The following is a 25,409-nucleotide window of genomic DNA, read 5'->3' on the forward strand; positions in this document are numbered from 1 at the left end:
CGATAAAATTATTCTTTAACCACTGAAAATTTCAAAACAATTAGTCAAGTATTCGAAGAGAAAAGCGATTTCATCATGACCAAGGAAAATAATAATAATAATAACAAGAGAGCTACGCCCAAATATATGGACACGTCTGTTTGCAGTACAGTACGGTTTACTGTACCGTCAGATCACAGTCTACAAATATATTCAAACCAAGCGAAGCAGTACAGTAGGACACAAAATGGCTTCCGATGTCCGCAGAACGTTTAATGACGTCATAGCAAACAAAACAAATCTCACAGAGCTAACAGAAATATTTAAAATGAATAAAAGTAATAGCCTTCTGGGGAAAAATTTTATCTTCAACCACTGAAAATTTCAAAGCAATTGGTCCAGTATTCGAAGAGAAAAGTGATTTCTCCAAAACGTGTCAAAGAACGCTTACTGTTGTGTCACTATTGCATCTTGTAGATTAGTCAACGCTACGCAAATGAACACGGGGGAATCAATTCGACGAACTAATAGACTTCCGCATTTTAATTTCAAGTCAATGATCAGTTTTCAATGGAAAATTTTCTTTGAAAGTAATTATATTTTAAATCATCAACAAGAGCCGCAGGAAAGGTTGTTGAGAGCCGCATAGTTTGAGAATCACTGATCTAGATTGTGCGCTTTCGGGAGCGCAGGAAATAACCCATTTATGCAAGAAATAATGTTTTCTCATTCAATTCATTAATACAGTGTATTTGATGGAGATATATTAAAAAATTATTACAATGACATTTAGTGTGACACTGTCTTATTGCTGCATCACGCTTGATAGCTTTACGACGCCGAGATTGAAACATTTTCTAAATGGGCATCACTAATCCCAGTTCTTTGCTTGTGCTTTAGAATGTTAAATTTCGAAAATAATTGTTCGCACAAATATGTACCTCCAAGCATCGAAGTGAATAATTTCTCATGGTTTGTGAAATTTTGCTAGAGATTTTCTTTAAGGAGATACATTCTTACAGAAATTAAGCAGTGATGAATCTCTCGAATAGAATATGAATTTTATTTCCTTATTGCATTGCAATGTATTTGAATATTTACTGCGATATTGAACCCCTGCACTTAGCATCAACTTTTCTGCGTGTTGCCATTTGTCTAATTATAATTAAATAGTATAGGCTCGTTAAACGAGTATCTAGCTGTTCACTAAATTGTTAGGATATAATATAATTTTGTCTAAACGTGTCTCACGATAAGTTCTGTTACGTAAAAAATGTAATTTACTCCTCGAGCATATAGATTATAAATAAAATTAATTCATCGTCAAAACCGCCGTTTTGTCTGTATAATAAATGTTTCCCCGGGCTTGGACTTCCATGTTTACTTCGTGACATTGGCCAATCACCAAGATGCAAAAGATATCGCCCACTTTGGGAATCACTGGACTAGATGACGAAGCAATCCGTCTCTCATGACACCTGTCATTTTGATACTGTTTTAATTACATACACTTTATTGCTGAATGTATTCTTCATTTGAAGTGACAAATAAAATAACTCTGACTTTCTGATACATCTTTCGAATTGAATATAGATTTTTATCCTCTCATTGCAGTGCATCCCAAAAAATTCTATTTGAATATTTGCGTCATTGAACCCTTTGCACTCGTCTCACCTTTTCTGCGTTTTGTTGCCATTTTTCAATTATAATTAAATTATAGGCTCATTAAACGAGTAATTGTGAATTATATACGTGTTAGGTTATGATGTTATTTAGTCTACACGTTTCTCACAATAAATTCTGTTACGCAAAGAATATAATCGTCAAAACAGCTGTTTTGTTACTAGAATTCAGTGGAGCGCCGGATTATATTACTCCTCGGGTCGGACCTGGCCCGCGAGCCGTAGGTTTCCGACCCCTGTCTTGTCGGAATCGTGCCCCCATTTATCTGTATTTGGCCATATCATATCGCCTTAAGTTTTTTGCGTGGCGATCTCAATATCATTGCGTGGCCTAGCTTCCTAGTACCCGAGCTATACATATAAATAGAACTAAAGGGAGCTCCAGAAGTGTGTGAACCAATATGGAGTTAACTAATTTTGTTCGCCTACTTTACACCAAGTTGTGTAAAGGGACTGAAACCTATGGGAAAGGGGTATATTTACTTGGCTAACGCAAACATTCCGCGAACTCGTAATAGAACTAAATTAAGGAAAATCGGAATAAAATTTTGGCCTAACCCAAACCTGGTACGCACGCTATGGGAGTATCAACTAAAGTGCGCTTTGCCCTCAACCGAAGACTTAGGTAAAATCTTCCCCTTGAAGATTACAGTATTGCGTTTTTATGATATCGGGCAGGAACAGTTGCTTCCACTTATATCTTCTATTGTGTAATCTCGTGAACAACCAAATTTTTTTGAGAACCAGATCCACATCAGGCTCTAAATTTCTAATTCGAATATACTTGTATTGGGTATCAAGATCACTGGGTACTGAAATAAATGAAAAACGGGCCAAAACCAGACGCAGCACGAAAAACCATTGGAAGCATAAATGCCAAAATGGCGGCAATCAATTTGTCCAGTGCCGAGACAACGCTAAACGAGAGAGATCGTTCCATATATTTCCAGTTCAGTGTTCGCGACCCACATTTGGGTCGCGACCCTGCATTTGCGAACCCCTGCCGTACCTAACAATCAGTAGATAACCATAGTTTGATCAAGTGTTTGTTTGGGTATATTCCCAACCCTTTGACCCTGGAAAATTACTTTAATTTTCAATATTATATCTTATGCAAAAAAATCAAAAAATAAACGCGCCTCATAGGTACTTATAGTTTTTTTTTTTTTTTTAATATGTGTTAAAACGAGAAAACAATAATACTCATCACAGTCCATTAAATGTCACCATCCAATGTAATTCCCATAATCATTGTTATCCAATTCATTCAGATACATCCAGTTGGTTGAGATTATTACATTTTAAGTGTAGGTATAAGTTTATTTCGACTCCATAATCAGCAATAGACGATAAAGTAATAGATAAACAAAAAAACTGATTATATAATCGTGCGAGCAAACAAAACCTCAATTAAGGTTTGAAGCGTAGCCTACAGATTTTAGAGGAAAAGGTATTTGTAAAAGAAGTAGTACGTGTTCGCTCACCCAAAAGTATAAAAACTAATTAAGGCACGCACGCGCGCTCACACACATACAATCATCGAGACATGATAAGGTCGGAAGTGAAAAAAGCGAGACTTAAAATACTCAGTGAGAAGAAAGATATACAAACAAATAAATAAAAACTTAAAAAATGCTTTTGCCACACCAATTTATTATATTTTTATGAGGATTGCCAAATAGACCTTATTCATTAAAAACCCATCCTGCGCGCAAAAAGAAAAGTGATGTAAAATTTTTTTTTTAACATCAGCTCTTATGGGGGAATGTGATCACCAGAGCAGAAATTTGCATTTTTCGTAATTTTCTAGATATCTTTCAATGTGGATGTGGGCAGTTTTGAGGATAGAATATTTTTTACATCTTTTTGATATTTTTATCATGATAAACATGGTCAAGATTTTTGATAATCGTTCATTAAAATTTTAATGAGCGCGGTGTTTCCGATGACGTCATTCTCACTAGACCATGAGATTCTGCCAACGCGCCGTGCTCTGTGGGATATGCGCTGCAAATGCGGCGGCGCTAGTGTCGCTTTGGGTACGGTACGGTACTGGAAGCGTTTAACATTGACAATCTATAACCCATACCATTTCTATCATGTTTGTTTACTCGTTTTACGCATTTATACCTGTACAGCTAGCAATCATTTACTGAAGGCATGCTGACGTATTATTTAAACTACCTGTACCGTACCAAGTCTGCAAGAGGTGAAAACTAAATTATTTAGTAAATACTGAAATAGGGCTACGAACAAAAATGTTGGCCATCCTGCCAATATGCAGGATAAGTTGTACGGTACCGGTATACAAAAAAGATGAATATCTCCAACCTATAATGGTACAATACCGGTCTCCTATCTAGGTTAAAAACATGACTGAATACCACCGAGAGATTTATTTTGTCAACCAGAATACAAGCATTGAATCAATAAAAATTATATACAAAACACACAGTTATTCGGTATAGACTGGGGAGCGATACCAACATCACAGTCAGCTGCCCCCCATGTTCGCTATCAAGATCAACAGTTAATTAAGATGTTTGAACAATTCAACAAAAACTCCTTGGAGGAAGGGTTGACTAAGTTACGGAATATTTTTGGATTCGGTTAAAAATGTAGTCCATTATTAAACCACTGTTTTTTTGTAGATTTTCACTTAGTGGACACTTAGCAAGTACGACAGTTAATTTATAAAAAAAAATTGTAAATTAATAACAAATCAGTAGAAGTCAGCTCGGGTATTCAAACATGTGATGATTGAAGTGAAATAAATTTGAAGTCACGTTTAGGATATTACATTAAACAACAATGGAAAAGGTACATAGGAATCAGTCAAGCTTCAAATGCTAATGGCATTAATGAAAAGAATATGCGGAATGAAGACTGAAGTTTTCATCTGAGACACTGGAAGATGCTAAAACCTTATAGACTTGATAGTGTGGAAAGCCTTCTCACAATGCAGTAATAATGGGACATATATTTATAATATCATTATACAGGCTTTAAGTTGAACTATATGTTTAATTAAAATATCTATCTTTGCTAATAAATGTTGAAAACCATTTATTTCAATCTGCTGAGTGATTAGGGCCAGAAATTTGCTGTAGGGACCATCACCAGGGCTGGATTTACCAATAGGCTAGGCAGGCTGAAACCTAGAGCCTCGAAATTTGGTTTCGAAGTTTGTAATTTTTTTGAAAACTTGACAAGTTTAAACTCTACGAAAAGTATATATATATATATATCAAGCTTTTCAGAGTAGAAAATTCTGTACACAACTGGTTTCAACCACACTGTAAACAGCCATTATTGCGTCGTTTGCATCATAATGAGGGAATTTATTATTATGCGCATTCTGCTGGAAGTTTCTAAGTTAAAGTATGTCTGTAGCGGTTGTTTGATCAAAGAAATTGAAAGCGAAACTGCCTCAAGTAAATTTTTATTCTTTTAATTAAAAATTTACACCCACAAATGGGGAGAATAAAAAGTTTAATGCACTCATATTTTTAAGCAATTAAATGTGGTGTTGTTTAGAGAGAAATTCTGAGCTCAAAAATATGAAGGGGCCTCTCATGGTCTAAATCCAGCCCTGAACATCACCAATTTTGGGATAGGTACATGGTGTCAACATATGAACTGAGTTAGGCCATTGGATTTTTAAAAGGTGTACCAGAAATGTACATAGTTACATATACATAGTTACATAGTTATATAACATCCAATAAAAAACAAAATAGGTCTTTCGTTGAACGCCAGTTGTGGTCCGGGTACCGGTATTCTGTTATCACAAGCAGTTGGAGCGCATATCCCACATAGCACGGCGCGTTGGCAGAATCTCATGGTCTAGTGAAAATGACGTCATCGGAAACACCGCGCTCATTAAAATTTTAATGAACGATTATCAAAAATCTTGACCATGTTTATCATGATAAAAATATCAAAAAAGATGTAAAAAATATTCTATCTTCAAAACTGCTCACGTATACAATGAAAGATATCTAGAAAATTACAAAAAATGCAAATTTCTGCTCTGGTGATCACATTCCCCATAAGAGCTGATGTTAAATTTTTTTTTTACATCACTTCCATTTTTGCGCGTAGGATGGGTTTTTAATGAATAAGGTCTATTGCAGTGTTTTTCAACCGGGGTGCCGCGGCACACCGGTGTGCCGTAGAATGTTGTCAGGGGTGCCGTGGGAAATTCTCCAATTTGTGTGTATATGAGGTGTTGTGCCCGGTAGAGTAATCATGTAGTACTGTTCCATATCAAAAGGTGGCAGCAGCAGGTGGCGATTTGCAAGCATGGATGCAGCGGCAGGTAATTGTGACGTCATACAGATGTCACGTGATACGATCCCGCATTCGACCGACTCAGACTCAAGGTCATTCCCGCTCTTCCTGGCTGCGCTTTGCATTTGTGATGGAGAAATTTTTGAAAAGAAAAAACGCGGACATTGTACTGGACCCTGGACAAAATCCGGGCCCTAGTATGAGTGGAGGTGAAAAGAAAGCAAAGACAAGGCAATACAACAAAAACTATCTTTCATTTGGATTTACTTGTACCGTAGATGCAACGGCAACGACTCCATTGTGCTTGGTATGTGGTGAAACGCTCTCCAACGGTGCTATGGTTCCAAGCAAGCTCAAACGACATCTTGAAACTAGACACCCTTTACTTCAAAACAAAAATGTGGATTGTTTTGTTCGCCCTCGTGATCAGACAAAGAAACAGGCCACTTTCATGAGAAAAACCGCAAAGGTAAACGCGAAAGCCCACAAAGCTAGCTATCACGTAGCTGAACTTGTGGCTAAATCAAAAAAGTCCCACTCTGTGGCAGAGCAATTAATACTTCCCGCCTGCAAAGTCATTGTAACTGAAATGCTCGGCCCCGAAGCGGCCAAAGAAATAGCCAGAGTCCCCTTTCAGATAACACAATTTCCAGACGCATCAATGAGATGTCTGCAGACATAGAAAGTGTTGTTTTGGACAAGATCCGTATCGGTAATAAATTTGCTATGCAACTTGATGAGTCTACTGATATTAGTGGGCATGCTCAACTATTGGCTAATGTGAGGTTTGTGGATGGAGACACAATCAGAGCAAACTTTCTATTTTGCAAGGCTTTGCCAGAAAAAACAACGGGAGAGGAAATTTTTCGCGTTGCATCAGAATATCTAGAAAAAGGAAGACTTACGTGGAAAAACTGCACGAGTGTCTGCACTGATGGAGCTGCAGCCATTGGTGGTTGGGCGCACCAAAGGCTTTGTAAGCAGAGTGAAGGAGAAAAACCCAGATGTGATCATAACGCACTGTTTTTTACACCGCGAAGCCCTCGTAGGCAAGACTTTACCGGCAGACCTCGTTCCTGTGATGGATGATGTTGTGCGTATGGTAAACTTTGTAAAGTCACGACCTCTGAAAACTCGCATATTTGCGGCTTTGTGTGAAGAAATGGGAGCGGAGCATAAAGCCTTGCTGTTTCATACGGAGGTCCGATGGTTGTCGCGCGGCAAGGTGCTGGCCTGTGTGTATGAGCTGCGAGAGGAACTTAAAGTGTTTCTGACGAACGAGGGGTCCGAGTACACAAAGCTGCTTGCAAGTGAAGAGTGTTGTGCAAGACTGGCATACCTGGCAGATATTTTTTATTATCTGAATGAACTGAACACACGAATGCAAGGCCGAAATGAAAACCTACTTACAAGCACAGATAAAATAAATGGATTCCGTTCCAAGGTGCAACTCTGGCAGCGACATGTGGGAAATGGCAATCTTGAAATGTTCCCACTCACCAATAAATGTCAAGGTGTTAATACTGTGTGAGGTAATAGTTAAACATTTGAAAATTCTTGAGCAGAAGATATCATTTTATTTCTCTTCAGTCACCACAGAGTACCTTGACTGGGTCAGGGATCCATTCAGCTCAGCATCAGCTTTTGGAATGAACATGACTTTGCAGGAGCAGGAGGAACTAACTGAACTGAAACAAGATCGTTGTCTCAAGCTAAGCTTTGCTGATCTACCTTTGCACAGTTTCTGGTTGGCAGCTGCCAAGGAGTTCCCCATGCTGGCTCACAAAGCTATTTTGACATTGCTCCCATTTTCCACAACATATCTGTGTGAGGTGAGCTTTTCAAGCCTGACTGCTATAAAAACTAAAAACAGAGAAAGACTTAGAGCTGTTGATGAACATCGATTCCTGCCAGGATATCTGCTCTGTCTTCATCCAAACAGCCCCAGGTTTCACACTGAGTGAGAATAATAAATATGAACGATTGTGAAATACTTTTTGTCCTTGTTTTTATTTGTTTAATATTGAAAATGTCCAATTCAACATCATTCTTCAATGTTTAAAAAAACTCATATGAATAATATAGCATATTGTGAATATTATGTCTTTTTGCCACATTTTCAGATGTTGGTGTGCCGCGGGATTTTCTCAATCGCTAAAGGGTGCCGTGGCTCGAAAAAGGTTGAAAAACACTGGTCTATTGGATACCGAAGAAGATTATAATTGGAGTCACAGTCACCTAATGCCAAATTGACCAATCAGAATTACCAAGTTGGATGCATGAAGAGGTGGGCTAGACCTGCTTCATTCACTAAATAGAAGCCAAAACTAGCCAAATTAACGTCAAAATTATTTTAAATACTATTAATCAATAAAAGTTCCGGTAAATATAATTAATTAGGGCAGTATGATACAGAGGTAGGAAAATTGGTTACGGGATATATTATAGGTTATAGAGTCATGGATTATGGGCGAGCAAATTTAATTGAAGTTGTTGATCACTGCGGTCAGTTCAAATTCATCACGGATGATTCATCAGTCTGCAAGTTTTGTTGATGTATACACCTTTCATGTTGAATTAGCTAGCTTTTAGATTTATCATCATGACGTCCTGAAAAAAGGAAAAGTATATCTGCGAGTACAATATTCAATGATTGCAAATAAGGAAATCAATAGAAAACTACCCTACCCTTTTGAGTGGAAGTTGTTGATATGTATAAATATTGATCAATATTAATTAACTATCATTGGACTGCTAGTCGAAAGACCTGAGAAAGAGGAGTTTGTGGTTGGGACACAAGAGAAATTCACAAACCATGGGAAAACTTTTCGATGTCGGTCAAACCACACTCATGCTGGTCATTATCTTATTCATTAACGTCACACATTTGCATGCTCTACACTACACAGCATAACTTCGACCGAGGATAAAATCTTTGTATACTCGCAGCACACAGCATATAGCACTACAGCAAGTTGAAACGTAGGGTAGAATCCAAATATAGTTCGACTGGTCACCTAATTAGAATAATTGGTACAAGAGTTAAATTATACCGTCTACAACCCTCACAAAGAATCACATCATCCAAATAGAAAGCAAAGATCATGCATGTGGAATATCAAAAACCCAACATTGAAAAAAAAAAAAATGAAAATGCGCATGCAGATGTCAGAATGTCAACAGCCATACAAAAATCTCTTGCCATGCATGCTATAGAACAAAATAAATGGCCAACTAGAATGCAAAACAGATGGAGAGAGCTTAACTGCTTGTTCAAAAATAAATTAGCAATCTCAGAAACAATAACAACATTATGGCTGTTCAACATTCTCATGAAAATAATAAGTATGTGCAAGTGATGAGTGTCCCAATTTATGTCATGGTCTTTCTTTTGAAGTTGTAGCTAATTACATACGAAAAATGTATATCAGTGTGGTTCTGAAACAATAATTTTCAATATTCGGATACCAAGTAGGACTTGACTTTTTTCTGAAATGATTTTTTGTATTTCAATGTTTTCAAATTCGACGGGAGAGAATTCCACAGCTTGGGCCCAGTAATTTTAGTTAGTATGTCGTCGAAGCAGTTTGGCAAGGAAATGTTATGAAAATCATAGACTAATAATAATACTTCAAATTTCATTATATCTTCAACTTCGAGTATATTTAGCGTTTTATAGAAATGGTTTACACTTTCACGTTTGCTTTCATTAAAACAATTTTAAAAAAATTATCACAAATACTTTGCGATTTTGAGACAAGTGTTTCATTACCATGGAGCCAGACTGAGCAACAATATCGGATATGGCCGAGTAGTAGTGATTGAAACATTGCCAGTAAAGCTGATTGATTAACACACTGGGATACTTTGGCAGCAACTGCCAAGTTTATTTTTGTTTTACCAATAACATGCAATATTTGTGATTTCCAAGACAAATTTTCATCAAAGATAGCTCTTAGAAATTTTATTTCTTTCACTCTATCAATTTCATTGCCATTGAGCAGCAGTGATTTAGTACAACTCACACTTTTATGCTTGCTTGTATGGAATAATACAAATTTAGTCTTGTTAGCATTAAGAGATAATTTATTACCTAACATCCAGCTATGGATGTTGGCAGGTTCATGGTTTGCAACTGTGAATATAGCTTCAAGGTTTTTCCCATGAAGAATCAAGTCAGTGTCATCAGCAAACATGATCGACTCAGAAGATTTCAGACACCTGTACATGTCATTAATGTAAGCTAAAAAAAACTAATGGGCCAAGTAAAGATCCTTGAGGTATTCGTGCTTCATGACACAGGTATTTGTAGAAAATGAATTGTCATTATGCACGACTTGTTTTCAGGTAGCTCCTGATCCAATTGAATGGGACGCCTCTAATTCCATAATAGTGATAGAGCTTACATAATTAACAGGATGGAATGGTCAATGGTGTCACGAAATATTCCAAACGCTTCGAACGCCATGGTTAGTTTGTGTACCAAAACATTAGCATCCATAGCAGTGGAGTGTTGCTTGCGGAAACCAAATTGATGCGAGTGAAAAACATTGTTGGTTTCAATGTAGTTTGACATTCTACTATACATTACTTTTTCAAGAATCTTAAAAAACGATGGTAGAAGACTAATAGGTGTATAGTTCCTAAGATCTGCGACACTACCTTTTTAAAGAGAGGAAGAACTTTAGATGTCTTGAAGTTTTCAATGAATAATCTTGTAGATAGTGAAAGATTGAATATATATGCCAGGATATCAGTAATTTATCAGTATTTCAATATTTTGAATGGAATACCATCGATTCCAAAACTTGACTTGGGCTTCATTTCGCGTATGATATTTTTTATTTCTAATGATGTAGTTGGCCTTGAATGTAATTTTTGTCACAGCTAGCTGGTTGTGGCATATTGTCGAGCAGTCTTTGTGCCACTAGGAAAAGTTTTTGTCAAATTTATTCGTTACTGTATTTGAGTCCAATCAAAAGACATGAATTGGTTTTATTTTTACCGATTAGTTCATTTAATTGTTTTCCATACTGCCTTAATGTTGCCTTTGTAGAAGGCAAATAATAGACATATAATAATTTGATTTCTTTTTATGCAGAAGTCGAGCATAAAGATTCCTGCATTCATTATAATGTGACTTGTGTTTTCATCTATGTTTTTATTGTTTTTATTGAGTTTGTGTGACTCAGTATCATACTAATTACCATATTTACATAAAAAACAAAAATGACAATTAGCAAATGGATATTTTATACTATTTAAGGAAGAAAAAAGGGGGACCTGTCCGGGGAAAACAATCAGAAGCGGTCAGAATAATGAGATGGAAATTTATATTTAACTGGAAATTACTAAATTCAAATTCAATGGGTTTGGACGCTTATAATTAGTACAATATTCAATGTACGTGAAAAAATAAATAAGATAAATTGTCTATATCTATATAAGTGGATCAAAAATTATAATGTGATGAGAATGAGTCTGAATTCGAAAAATAATTAAATGCAACCCAGTGATACACAGTATTGAAAAAAAGTAATACACTAGGAATTTTATTCATAGGTTAGTCATAATCTGAAAATGTTTAAAAAATTTCATGGACTTAATGTATATGTTTGGCAGTTTTACAAACTTGCATTCCAAAAATGTTAATACTTACAATAAGTATACTTATCAATTAGTTTTAGCAGATGGATTTTGAAAACGTTTCTGACATGAAGGTCAATCAATAGGAAAATTTTACGAAACAAACCGAGCAATGATCATCAATAGGAATATGAAACATTTTCATTTACCTTTGGTGCTAGAGTATGATTGATGAAACCTTTACAAACAAACTTATCCCACTGATAGTTCAGAGCAATTTGGAAATAATTTATTTAACTAAAAACTGCAATATAATATCAATATTACTTAATCAATATTAAGATATAAGAAATGAAACATCTAATTCAGGGGTTCTCAACATTTTTCCTGTTAAGTGCCCCCCGAGTCATGAAATAATCAACACGAACCCCCAGTAATCAGACACCAAACAAAGTTGTAGTATATTAACTAATAATTTTTAAACTGTTTTTTTAAAGCAGTGGTTCTCAGCCACTGGTCCGCGGACCGACATCGGAAGTTTTTTTTCGTCGGTCTGCAAGTTGTTTTTCAGTCGTCTCAATCGCTGTACCGAACCTGAAATAACGACGTTATGTTTGTTTATTACGCAATTTCTCTTTTGCTAACATATTGCTATTTGCGGTATTAACTGCCCGCCGACGTCTTAGCGCGGAGAAATCACACTTTTTGGTTCTGATCTCGAAGCCGTCAAAAAGCACTAGAAACCATGCCAAAACAGTGAAAACCCGTCAAAAGCACTAGAAACCTTGCCAAAGCGCGCAAATCAGTGGAAAACCACTAGAAACCTGCCATTGCCGTTCGCGAAGTGTTCTTCGAATCTCGCAAGATTCGGAAAGCCAAAGATTGGCACATGTATTTTTTCTGTTCTACATGCCATTCTGCTTTAATATGAACATCCAATTATAAAGTTATGAATATTTCTTTGTTCAAACCAGAAAACAGTCATGGACAGTATAATATCCCAATGAGCTTGTTGCGACCTGCAGGTGGCCACTAGACGCCAACAAAAGAAATCTTTCCCAGGTGATGCACAGCAGGATTGTGAACCTGGTGCCAAGTTACAGAAGACTTTGACATTTTTTGTAAATTCATTTTGTTTGATGCATTGAACTGCAGAAGGATTATGATAAGATCAGAACAAAACATTTTGATATTTTTTCACAAGAACGAGGAGAATAGGTCTTCTTCTGACCAAAGTTTGATCTACTTATTTCAATTTTTGGCCGGCGCATTATTTGTTTTTATTCATGTGAAATGTTTTCAAGTGCTAGACATTGCATTACATTTCGCAAATATAATGTTATTATTTTCTATTCCACTCATTTCATTTTTTGCCGGTCCGTGAGTAGCCTACATTTTATTTTATTTTACCGGTCCGCCAGAAAGGTTGGGAAAAGTCTTTATTTCATTTATACAGAACATTAGTGTGAAGGCTGTCACTGTTCATTGCGGAGCAAACAGCACATTGTCTTTTGAGATTTCACAGTTTGGCTGCAAAGCTGTGGATTTCACATTGTTTAGTCACAACAACGCAAGATCGGGAAAAATCCATGCTAGGTACGCATTTTCCTCTGATAGTAGCGGACATTAAAAAAAGCAACACATGAAAATTCAACTGTCATTCAAGTACCCCTGGAAATCTCCTCGTGAACCCCTGGGGGTTCGCGAACCCCTGATCTAATTGATCAAGAATATCATGTCAATAACTAGATATAAAAGATATGGGAAAAAACGTGCTATTCGATTGACCAACAATAGAAATTTCAAGATTCAAATAACAAAAATATGAAAAAGGTATATTAATTGAAACTCCCGCAGTATGTGTACCAGGTTAGGGCTAGGCCCAAATTTTATTTAGATTTTCCTTTTCCAAGCGAATATGCCCCCAGCCTTTACACTTCTTGATGTAAAGTAGGCGAACAAAATCAGTTAACCCCAGCAAATTCAATATGCATTAACGTTTCAATGTGTTGTGTTGTAAATTGTCGCGATGGTACAGCTAGAGCCCATACTATTTTATGGTGCAGCAGCTGAAGAACACTTATAGGAGTTGCTCGAGTTTTTAGTAACACTGTAGATCCGTGCCAATATTGGGCACAATGTATGTATAGTGTTCAAGTCTAAAGCTGCCGCAAAACCATGGTGGTATTTCCAGACCATGGCGACTGACTTTTTAGCTGCCACATTTTCTAGCAAATTATGTAAAAACGTTCAATTTCAGGATAATGTGGAACATTCTACCTTTAAAAAGTAAAACCAAAATAAAATTTTATAGCAGAAAATGCTATTTGTGTTTTATGGAATAAAGAACCTCAATTTAAGGAACATTTGTTTTGTAAATGTGTATTTATACTGGACATGTAGGATTATGTTTATAATATTATCATTAGGTTTTTTAATTGTCATTTTTTAAAAACGTTTCGAACATGCTTAATGTTGGACCTAGGTGGACAGGAGTATCAAAATGCCACTTCTTCTTAAATGGATTCTTTAATATTGCTTCTGTCTACTGTTAGGTTTAAAGTATGGATGGAACGAGATGATGTTATATTTCAAGGAGTTAAAAACACACATGCACAACATTGCATTTACCAAAAAATCCTCCAATTTTGTTAAGAAATTTATTGTAAAAATATTATTGTAATAGTCCCAAGTTTTGTCACTAGTCATCGTTCAGTGTTAATTTTAATCACATCACCATCGTATATGGTGGGGGCTGACCTCGATGACCGTATCGCTTCCTCATGCCCATAACAAAACAATCAGAGTCAGATCGAACAACCCATGGGGCTGGATTTGGCCCGCGGGCCATAGTTTGCCCATGTCTGTTCTAGAATCTAGTACTTGGATGACGAAAAGTCACACAACCTATTAGCGATTACGCGAACCACATCTCGCATATCAGTCATAATCAATGGTATTCCAAACGGCGAAGTCACGAAGGGCAACCAGTGATGCGTTTTTAATACACAACACGAGGCGCCAGGCGGAGCTATGAAACTTCCTCTCACAAATAACCTGGCACCTCAAGTACGCCAATTCCGAACCAGTCAAGTTGTTAAAAAAACGATATATTTATGCTGTTTTATGACATTTCATTTTAATGATATAATTAATCTCTATCTGAAAAGTAAACGAAAATAAAACGCCAGGAACTTTAGGATATTAAGAACGAACAAATAGCAATATGTATTTATATGTAAGAATATATCAAAGTGAACGGACTACTTTCAGCTGGCACCTGGATAATGTCCCGGTGTGGATAAATTACGCAATAAATAATCGATTGCTCCCAATGGTGAAATTTAATATTGAGATATCGGGCATAGAATGTGTATCGGTTATTACACTGGTTCTCAACCAGTGGGCCATGGCCCACTGCTGCGCCACAGCAACACTTTAGGGTGGTGAAAAATTCAGTTCATTTGTGTCACCAGAGTTAAATTTTGATTGTAGTGGCAATGAACGATATTACTGTTTTTTGTTACTGAGGGGAAATTTTCATTCTAATTATTAAAGTAAAAGTTAATATTCGCGGACATAGTTTGTAAGTGAATGGGCCACAGAGTTTTTGCGCAATAAAAATGGGCCACAGAAAAAAGGGCTAAGAACCACTGTGTTATATGAAGCTTTGTGTATATTTGTTAATTTAGGAGTAACTGAAAAGGTGGCAATCTTAGCATACAAAGAGGGGGTAGTTAAAAAAACGATCATAGTTGGGAAAACTTCACACAAAACTTACTTACAAAGTACTTTAGACAAATAGCACTTAATGTCACAATAAAAATTTCGATATGTGTATAATAGTTGAAAAATTAAATGTTAAAACAGACCAAAATTAGAATAAAGCCAACACAACATACATTTCATATCAACTAAATAATTTGCTCTTTTATGCTAATTCATTTTACAGTATTGTGCAATAATATTGCTTGAATAGTAGTTGGGCAAGATTATGCATGAAAAATTCAATGACTCCAAGGTCCGCATACAATCTAGAAAAGATAGAACCTTGATCCTAATTTGCATGCAGCTTGTATTTGATGCTACAATCAACCTTTGTCACCAAATGGTAGATGTGGTGACAAGCGATTTAAATAAAGTCAATCTCTTATGCAAAATGTAAAACTCTCTACTCAATCCATATAAAATAGCATTCAGAATAAAAATATTTGCTACGTTAGTATAGTCAAACACAGTATTCCAAGTGAAGTTTGCTAAGGGAAGAAATATACTTTGCGTATTTTTGCATCTACATCAGGGGTCGGCAACCTTTTGTCGCTCCTGGGCCAAAATTAGGGTTGCAAGTCATTGACGGGCCGCACATGTTTTTAGAAAGTTAAAAAACCGAGCGGATGGTGATTTTTATAATAAAAATCAAGCAGCGATACATCTCTCCAATAGAATATAGATTCATTTCCTCATTGCATCTCATAAAATTCTATTTGAATATTTTCAGCGCCATTGAACCCTTTGCACTTAGCATCAACTTTTCTGCGTTTTGTTGCTATTTGCTTAATTATAATTAAATTATATGCTCATTAAACGAGTAATTGCGAATTATATAATTGTTTGGTTATAATATAATTTTGTCTAAAGAAAATATTCGTCAAAAGAATGTTTTGTTACTATAATTTAGTGAAGCGTCGCGGGTCGGATTATAGTGCTCCGAGGGTCGTAGGTTGCCGACTCCTGATCTACATGATAATATGCAACCTTAAAAGCTAATTGATTAAGCTAAAGGGCATATTTAATGTCTGTGACACTCTTTACGAATCCTCAAAATGTTCTTTTTTGTCAACCGGGGTGAAATGTGAAAACTAACATAGAGTATTTTAATTAATTTACATATAGGTGCATTCCAAATATCAGAACACAGTTTGGTCATGATTGTGAAAGTTTCAAATTAAGTGCATTTATTATACTTTGAATATAAAAAATATAGGTGATAAATTTTTAAAATCAGTATACCTAACAAGCTATGCTGGGGCACTTAGGTGGCATTAAACATGTTAAAAACAGTTTACTAATAAAATAAATACAGATTTCTTGACATTGCTACCGATCTCAAATATCCAGGTAAAAGGTAATAAAATGCATGGTAATGTGATGGAAAATTTCTATACAATTAGACACTGTTATAAAATAAATAAATTGTGTATAGTTTCAGTTCAACAATATTTATGCAATATCTATGAAATACTGATTTATATTCATATTCTCTCCTTTATCCATTTCAAAACTTCAGCGAAGTATTCCTCAACAAACTCTGGAGTTTCATGCTCTAACATATGCATGCAATCCTTGTAAATCTGATGAAAATAAAATAAATTTGTACCGCAATTTATTTGTAAAATAAATATCATGGCTGTAAGGCAAACTTTGTCATGTTTTCATTGGAGTTGAAGTTGCACTTTCAAATTCTTTTGGGTCAGATCAGAACACAACAGAAGTTCTGAGGAATATAATTCTTAAAGAGAACAATATCTATGTGGTTTGGCATAACCAAGCCAATTTACTACACCCAATCATGGATGATGGACATGATCACCAGTAGTTCGAATCTGAAATAATTGACCCACAACACCAACATAGGTAAGCCAGTGAGTTTGGAACAAGGCTATCAACATTCAACCAATTACACAATGGTATAGTTTGGTCAATGAGTCAGGGACCCTTCCACAGCAGTTGACTAAGACACAATTATGTCTGATCATGCTGAAAAGTCATATTGAATCATCCATAGACAATTGCAGACTTTGCAAAATCTGACTTAGTAAGGAAAATCAAAGCTTTGCCTCAGTTGATTAACAGTAAACGTCAAAGAGAATCAATAATCTGATGAAAATATATATTCATCGAGCAGATTTTACCTTGAATGTTTTATCTTTGCTGTTACAGACTTCTATCAAGAGTTTTGTTCCACCGATGTCACATATTGCATCAGCTTCTGAATGTGCGGCAAAGATAGGTATGTCTAAACTGGGTAGAATCTCTTTCAGTTTATCCGACATTGCAAGAAATTGCATGGCGAATCCTGCCCTCAATCCATCATGATCATTCAAGGGATCATTCATATCTTCATCTATCTAAAATAGATGGAAAAAAAAACAATGTAAACCGTGCATGATAAGTAATTATCTGATATTAATGTGTATGATTATTTAATATGACACACAAAATAATATCTAACATAAATCTGCACGATCAATTCGGTTCAATCATAGAAATACTAATAAAATGATGTTTTTATACTATTTCTCATATCAGTGTGAGCCTTTAATGAAATTTCTGTAAATGATAAAAATATGTACATTCGTACTTGTTTCTGATCTCTTGATAAAAATTCTGAGTTAAGCTTTCCAATTCTCAGTTTTGGTGCGATTCTAGCAATAACTTGTGCCAGAAACACCTAGAAAGAAGTGGATAAACTGCATAACATTATAATTGGATATAACCTTGATTGGAGTGGAAGACGCAAAAAAATAGTACTAAAATCCTCATCAACAAACCTTGAATGGGGTGGCTGTATCTGGACTAGGTGTAATGTAGGGTGCAGACAACAAAATACCACGAAAATAGTTTGGTCTTTCATGAGCTGTTAACACCGATAATCCACCTCCCTGAGGTACAAATTCAAAAGTTTTTATAAATATTGAACTTTTCAACTCGTAACTAGTGATGGAGAAAAATAATCAACTCAAATAAGTCAACCTGGTATAGATCACAAACTAAAGCAAAACAGGCTTAAAAAGCTGAGTAATTCTACATTAGAATAGTTTATAGAACACATTTTGACCAATGAGCTTTCAAAATGTACAACAATATTATTTTACGAGCTCTGTGATTCCAACTACTTTCACATAACACTATTTATCTATTGAAATATTACAACAGCGGTATCAAAGCAGATACGTTCATCGAAAATAACAAACATGAAAGGCAAAATATACCATTGAATGTCCATATAAAAATATAGGGAGATCAGGGTATTCTGGTTGAATCAAATCAATGTGCTGCCGTATATCTCTGATTAGAATTGTGTAGTCCATCACATGACAACGTAGACCTTGACTTTCTCCATGAGCATCTGTGGTTAAGGAAGCAATAAATTTTGATTAAATTTAGCTTTGATTACTACATCAAACTAAAGATGGATACAATATTTAAAGCCTATCTAGAAAATATTTATAAACAACAAATATCTCATATGTTTGAATATTAAAAAAACTTTTTTGCAGAATTCTTTACATTAAGAGTTATAATCGTAACAACTTTGTATTATAGTTTCTTCGCTGCAGTATTAATGATGACATTTGTTACTGATTGAATATTTTTATGAAACTAATCTGTATTCAAATAAAAAGATGATGTTGCGAATCAGTAGCTAAAACACAAATTAAAAATTTTTAGGACTCGATAAGGAATATACAATGATCATGTGCAAATGAAAAAACTCCTATTTCCATCAATTTTTTCGCCAATTCCTTTGATCGTCCACAATGCTCTGCATAACCATGAACATGAAACACTAAGGCTCTGAAAAAGGTAACAAGAATCAATATAAATTCAAAAGCATATGATTTATATTTAAGAGTGTTGCTTATATATACACATCTGTTTCTTGTAGCAGTAACGAAGTCTGAAGTGGATAGGATACTTTGTGAAAGCAGATGCCTCACCAACAGATTAATGGAGCTATGTAGCATTATAACCTATATAAACACAATTCAATTTCCTGAAATTTCTCCTTAATGACAAATATAATATACAAAAAAATTAACAACAACAATGTCGATCTTTAATTATTGCATTGGGATGAACATAAAATAATATCTTGTGAATTGGCTATTTGATCTCATAATCCTTCAATAGCAAATCCTTGCATATGATTCACTATGACAATGGTTGACAACCTTTTTTGGCACATTCTTCCCTTGGCTTATTTTTAAGCTCCTGATTTCTCATCCTTTACGCATAAAATTTCATTTGGATTTGTTGCATTGAACATTTTTGTGCAATATGTGCAACTGGCACTCTGGTTTTTGTACATTTTAATCAGTTTATAATGTCTATATGCATTACAATAATACTAAACAAGTGAAAAATATTAGTGAATACGACATGCAAATACAAAGTAAAATTTCCTAACCAAAAACTTTTTTCCTCGGTTGGGAAATGTTGTACTATGATAAAGCATGGAAGCAAGTAGCAACAACTAACTAATGTCAGTCTGTATTACTCACTTGATTTCCTTTTCTGGTTTCCAATATCTGCAAAACAAATAATTACCATCTGCATTCACAAAATGATTCACCTCACCAAACGGCACGCCAGAAAATGTTTTTGGGTATATCACATCTTTCTTATCATCTCCACCTGATGCTGCAGCGCCTTGAAGGGATTTTAGAGTCGTCAACAGTACGGTAGTAATTAAATTCAAGAGCATAATCATTATATTTGTATATTAACTCTAACATATAGATAACTTATCTGGTAAACTAGTTCAGTAGTTCAACAAGCAAGTATTGCAATATTGCCTATTTCTCTCATGCATAATATGGTCATTTCCATCTAGGCTAGTTGTGTAGTTAGATCAGACACTGTATTCTTGCCATTGACAACTCCCTACCGCCCTATGGGTTTTAATCCCCTTTTTCATCTAGTTCAACTGTTTTAAGTTCCATGGCACATACGGTACCACAGTACCTTTCAATGAGCTCTCATGTCAGCATGTAAAGAACCAACAATTTTCAGATTTTATAATACTGTAATAAGAAATGTTCAATATCTGAATATACACCTGTATATGGTATCCTACTACTGTACATGGTGAAAATCTTATTTTACTTTACAGTCCAGGTTCAATTGGTACCGGTACGGTAGACTACCGTACCTGCTGTTATTAAGTTTCAGGTAGGCTAAGTGTTATTTAGGTTAGAATTTCTCACCATTCTCAACGCCAGAAGATACCATCACATCTCCAGAACTCATCTTCAAGCAGTCAGGTTTGCAGGTGGAGAAGAATACAGTACCTAATTTGCATGCCCAAAATACAATATACACATACAGTGTGCTGTCGATTGGGTTTCTACAAGACCAACTACCTTTTCCGTTTTCTATGCCTATCGTAATTTGAATAGGAATGAACTAATAGCACTGAAAGTACTTGGAAAAAGTGCATCAAAGGAGTTGGTTTGGGTCTAGTATAGTTTAGTACCACAAGTACTTCCAGTGGGCGTAGCATAACGATATTTGCATATGTTATTCCTAACCCTCACCTGACTATGCCATCCAAAAATTACGTCACTACGACGTCACCATCACGTCATAGGGATTGCCAAAGTATAATTACAATCGCCGAAATGGCATCTGCGCCGCCGATTAGAACTTGCTAAAGCCGGCGATCTCTCTCCTATCGTGTTCGTTGCGACGAGAAAACGAGAGAAATAGCTTGCTCGTCTGCGCGTTTTGTACGACCCAGGGTTGCCAGACCCCAGCGATCAAAAAAAGCCAAATCAGGACATAAAAAAAGCCAGAAAAAGCCAAAATTTTACTGAGTACAAAAGCCCCATGATTTGTCAGATTTTAAGCCCTTGGCAACGTACTGATGACAATGTAGAGCCATCAGTTCATTCAGTGAGGCACACAAATAGAAAGTAAAGTTCCTATAGAACTGTAGAAAGTAAAATAAATATCAAGCGGGCAGCATTATTTTACCATTCAATATATACAACAATACAGGGTGCCGCTTCAGTCTGTCAGTATGTAATATACCTCCAATATGTTTCTACTTAAACTTGTGCTACACCTTAAAAATTTCTCCCTATATCGTACTTTACTATTGAAAAATTTTTCACTTTTAAAATTTATAAACCATCAATTTTATTAAAAAATTATCTAACCCCGTGCCGCTCACAGGTGGACCACTGATATCTAATTCAGTAATTTTAGCGTAGTTAATTACATCGTTACTGCAATTGCAGAATTAAACTGAAAGCTCACATAAACCATATCAGGCATAATAAAAATTGAGTTATAAGCCTACAACTATTTTTTGGAAACAGAACGTAAACTGACAAATAACACGCAAAACTATAAAAACGAGGCAATGTTTCCAACCCTGTTTGAACATCGGTCTGAGCAGCTGCAGAAACTGCACTTATTTCCTATTGGATATAGTTTAGGGTTACCATATTCGAAAGAGTCAAATTCCGGACACATTTTTCTATGAGACGTTACATCGCGCGCCTCCGGCGCGCAAATTTTTTTTGGCTATTATGACGTCATAACCGCATATTTGACCCATGCGAGGTGCAGTCTGCCCAATTATAAAGTATGTAGAACTACTTGGTTGGAAGTATAATATTCGTATTTCAAACGGATTTTTCTTTTCGATGGAACTATTCTTGAGCAGATATATTGCAGCAAGTTGCATAATGGTTGCACAATAAAAAAAAAAATCGAAAGTCGGGAAGGGGGAGCAGGTTGTGCACCGTTGCCCTAAATATAGCTACGGACCGTCATTGAAAAAAAAATCTCAACTTTAATCTCAAATAATAATGACAATTAGGTTGTGCCGAACAGGAAAAAAAGGAATTGAAGACACGCTTGTAAGTCAAGTCACTACAAATTTACTCTTCTGACCATGCATATTTTTCTGAAGATCTAATTCTCCTCAATAGGGCCTTGTCTGATTTTAAAAATGAAAAAAATTCACTACAGCGCATATTTTTGAAATTATATTGAACAGTCAATATGCCTTTCATGGTCGCAACGCTCAGCTTGTTTCTCTCTTTAGTCCACTGACTTTGCATCAGGGAAAAGACTCTCTCTACATTAGCATTGTGGGATGTAACAGCAAAGAAAAACTGTACAATCCTTAAAATTTCTGAGTGGCATGTGATGTTCGTAGACTGATCGAAATATTTGCACCATTTCTTATGCGTTGGCAGTTTAATAAATGCTTCGTCCTGTACGTAACTTTCCACAAACTGCCTCAAGTTACAGATTTGGTCAAAGCCCTTTGCATCGTCCACATCAACCCCTTTGCCAATCAGATATTCCAGGCAAGGCTCTACATCCTTCCAACTTGGTATCTCGTTCAAGGTCATCCATTTGAAACAAGTAAACTCTTCCATTGGTTTCATCCATTTACACAGGTACTCCAGGCATCTCTCATAGAGGTTTGCAACTTCGGAAAGAAAATTGTTACATTCATCTTCATATCCCTCTTCTCTTTTTTCATTTAAAAGCCTTTTAACCGTCAAGGACATAAAGCTTTCATTCTTCCTTTCCACAAGCACCTTATGAACCAGCTCCAAATTTTCTAGCACTTCTGCGACGGAATTGTTTTCTCTCTCAACCACTTGAATACGTCCATGAAACACGGACATCAGTGAGTGCATATGCCAAAGGTATAACTCGCTCATTTCATTCTCAAAGAACCGTTTAATAACTATTGGTGGATGTTCTTGTGACAAAAAGTAGGACTTCAGGGGTGAAAACATTTCTAACAATCTTGAAATTCCAGGAAACAAGGAGAGCCAGCGAGTCTTGCTATGAGAGAGAAGTCTCTTGTATTCACAATTTGCAAATTCACAGTATTCTTTCAGTTGTTCAGTTCTAACTGTGTAAATAGAAAAATATTGATTTATCTTATTGATATTATTTTCAATATCGATGTTCATTCTTTCAGCGCCATGATGAATACAATTGTTCAAAACGTGTGCTGGGCAGCCAACCCCAATCAATGACGGGTTTAACATTTTCTTTAACTTTGCAAACACATTGTTTCCTTGGTCATTACGCCGAAGTCCTCCAAACATAGTATTGCAGTTGTCTCCTGTAAATGACACACATTTTTTCAAAAGCATCATTTTTTCTAAAGTGTCTTTTATATAAGTGGCAATTGTGTCGGCAGTCTCGTTTGCCTTGTTTGTAAACTCAATCAATTTTGATTGCAAACCACCATTCCTCCAGTCAAAATATTGAATAATTGTAGGAAATAATTTCAGTTCATTGTGATTGCTGCCATCTGTTGCAACGCCAAAATACGCGATATCGTTTTCTTCAAAACTTTTCAGAACAGCATCAATAGAATATTGCGCTAGTAACAACTTTTTCTGTCTTTGTGCGGCCGCTACTGAACTTCTTCGCTACATTAGAATCAGGGAAAATTTTTTTAAATAAAGCAGATGTACAGTCCATGGACAAAAAGCTATGATGATGCTTAACAGCGTGAAATGCAAGCGTACCTTCTGCGGCAGTGATTTCATCTTCGCATTTGCTTCCTGCTGTAGCAAAATAATTTGTCATATTCGTTGATGCAACAGCCCCTCTTACTGCTTTGCGTTATTTTTCCGATTGCACATGTGTGTTTAAATCACCATTACCTTTGTGCACGATAGATATATAAGTTCCTGATTTGCAAACCAAGCATTCTGCCTCCTAATCATTCCTGCCTTTTCTAAAACATGGATGTTTTCTTGCATCTCGTTAGTGAATGTGCACTTTCTTTTAAAATTAGCCATTTGAAATAATATCTTCTTACAATAAATACAACCCAACTAAAAATACATAATCTAAAAAACAAAGTAATTTACCATCAGACTAACTGAACCAAAAGGCTATAGGGACTATCACTTTCGATCCCGAATTCCACAAGTAAAGCTTTGTGGTATAAAACTTTTGTATTCAGCTAACTTAATAAGGGACTAGCACTAGTTGCTATCAAATACACTTGCAGCTGCTCAACGAAACGGCTAAAAAGTCAGATAATAATAATCATAAATAAACGGTAGATAACTGTGGCAAGTAACGACCAAATAAGATATCAGTCCGTCAATCCAGGCTAAGCCAGTCAATCAACAATACTTAGCAAAGCTACTCAGTATAATCCATGCAATAAACGCAGCCCAGTCAGCAGTCAAAAATTCTGTATCAAAAATTCACTAGGCTTCCTCCTGTATGACATTTTAAGTTAATCTCTGATAAATGTGGGAAATCGCCTGCTTTTATAGATGGAATGTTCTAGTAACTTTCGCAGCATGTGATCTATATCTAACCAATTCATATTCAGCACAACGGTTCAAGAAAGTTCCAAGTCAGGGGTTCTCAACCTTTTTCCTGTCAATTTTTTTCTGTCAACGCGAACCTCCGGTAATCAGACACCGAACAAAGTTATGATATATTGACTATCAATTTGTTGCAACAACAAATCACCTTGACCTTATGTAACTAAATTAAATCTTCGTGTTGATATTATTGCCTTGTCGCCTGCCCATCTAATGAATTCTTAAAAACTCCCCCTAGTTCCAATAATCATAATCTATTTCTCCAATGCTCGCAGTACGCTGTCTTTAGAGATTGCACAGTTTGCCTTTAAAGCCGTGAATTTCACATTGTTGCGTCACAATCAAAACAACGCAAGATCAGGAAAATAAACGTTTCAATTGGTATCTATTTTCAATGGGCACGCATTTTCCTCTTGTAGTAATGAAGGATATTAATAAACAATGTTCTGCATTAGCAGTGTTCACAGAACGATTGCAGATGCAGTAAAATTCCGGACATTTGAGCATATTTTAAAATTCTTTCCGGACGCAAAATTCAACCCTAAATTCCGGACATGTCCGGAATTTTCCGGATGGTATGGCAACCCTAAATTATAGTTAAGAGTTAATGTAACAAACAAGGAAATCGATGCTCCAGGAAATCCTAATGTTGAGTAGCTAAGTAGGCTACAGGTAATAGGCTATTGTTCAGTTGTTACACACTAAATATTGTATTTCATATGATTTTATTAATAGACACTAGAATAGACTTGAA

The 25,409-nt window shown here is 35.8% G+C and overlaps 1 protein-coding gene and 1 pseudogene across 3 annotated transcripts; both read right to left on the minus strand.

Moving 5' to 3' along the window:
* Positions 1–14,634: 14,634 nt before the first annotated feature.
* Positions 14,635–20,978, minus strand: LOC120335685 (monoglyceride lipase-like). 3 transcript variants are annotated; one of them, XM_078109690.1, is made up of 9 exons: positions 20,861–20,978; positions 20,531–20,614; positions 19,826–19,973; positions 19,012–19,118; positions 18,533–18,669; positions 18,092–18,202; positions 17,902–17,991; positions 17,453–17,668; positions 14,635–16,891 (listed from the first exon to the last, which is right to left on the minus strand). In XM_078109690.1, exons 2-9 carry the CDS (start codon positions 20,571–20,573, stop codon positions 16,793–16,795), a joined length of 951 nt encoding a protein of 316 aa, XP_077965816.1. In that variant the 5' UTR covers positions 20,574–20,614; positions 20,861–20,978; the 3' UTR covers positions 14,635–16,792. The 3 variants fall into 3 exon arrangements, with proteins under 3 accessions (XP_077965816.1, XP_039259196.2, XP_039259193.2); XM_039403262.2 differs by lacking the exon at positions 20,861–20,978 and having other exon boundaries at positions 19,046–19,118; positions 19,826–19,852; positions 20,531–20,787; XM_039403259.2 differs by lacking the exon at positions 20,861–20,978 and having other exon boundaries at positions 20,531–20,778.
* An 849-nt stretch (positions 20,979–21,827) lies between these two features.
* LOC120336299 (uncharacterized) lies at positions 21,828–24,758 on the minus strand (annotated as a pseudogene).
* Between the last annotated feature and the right edge of the window lie 651 nt (positions 24,759–25,409).

Source organism: Styela clava, chromosome 2 (assembly GCF_964204865.1).
Source record: "Styela clava chromosome 2, kaStyClav1.hap1.2, whole genome shotgun sequence".
Taxonomy (NCBI): Eukaryota; Metazoa; Chordata; class Ascidiacea; order Stolidobranchia; family Styelidae; genus Styela; species Styela clava.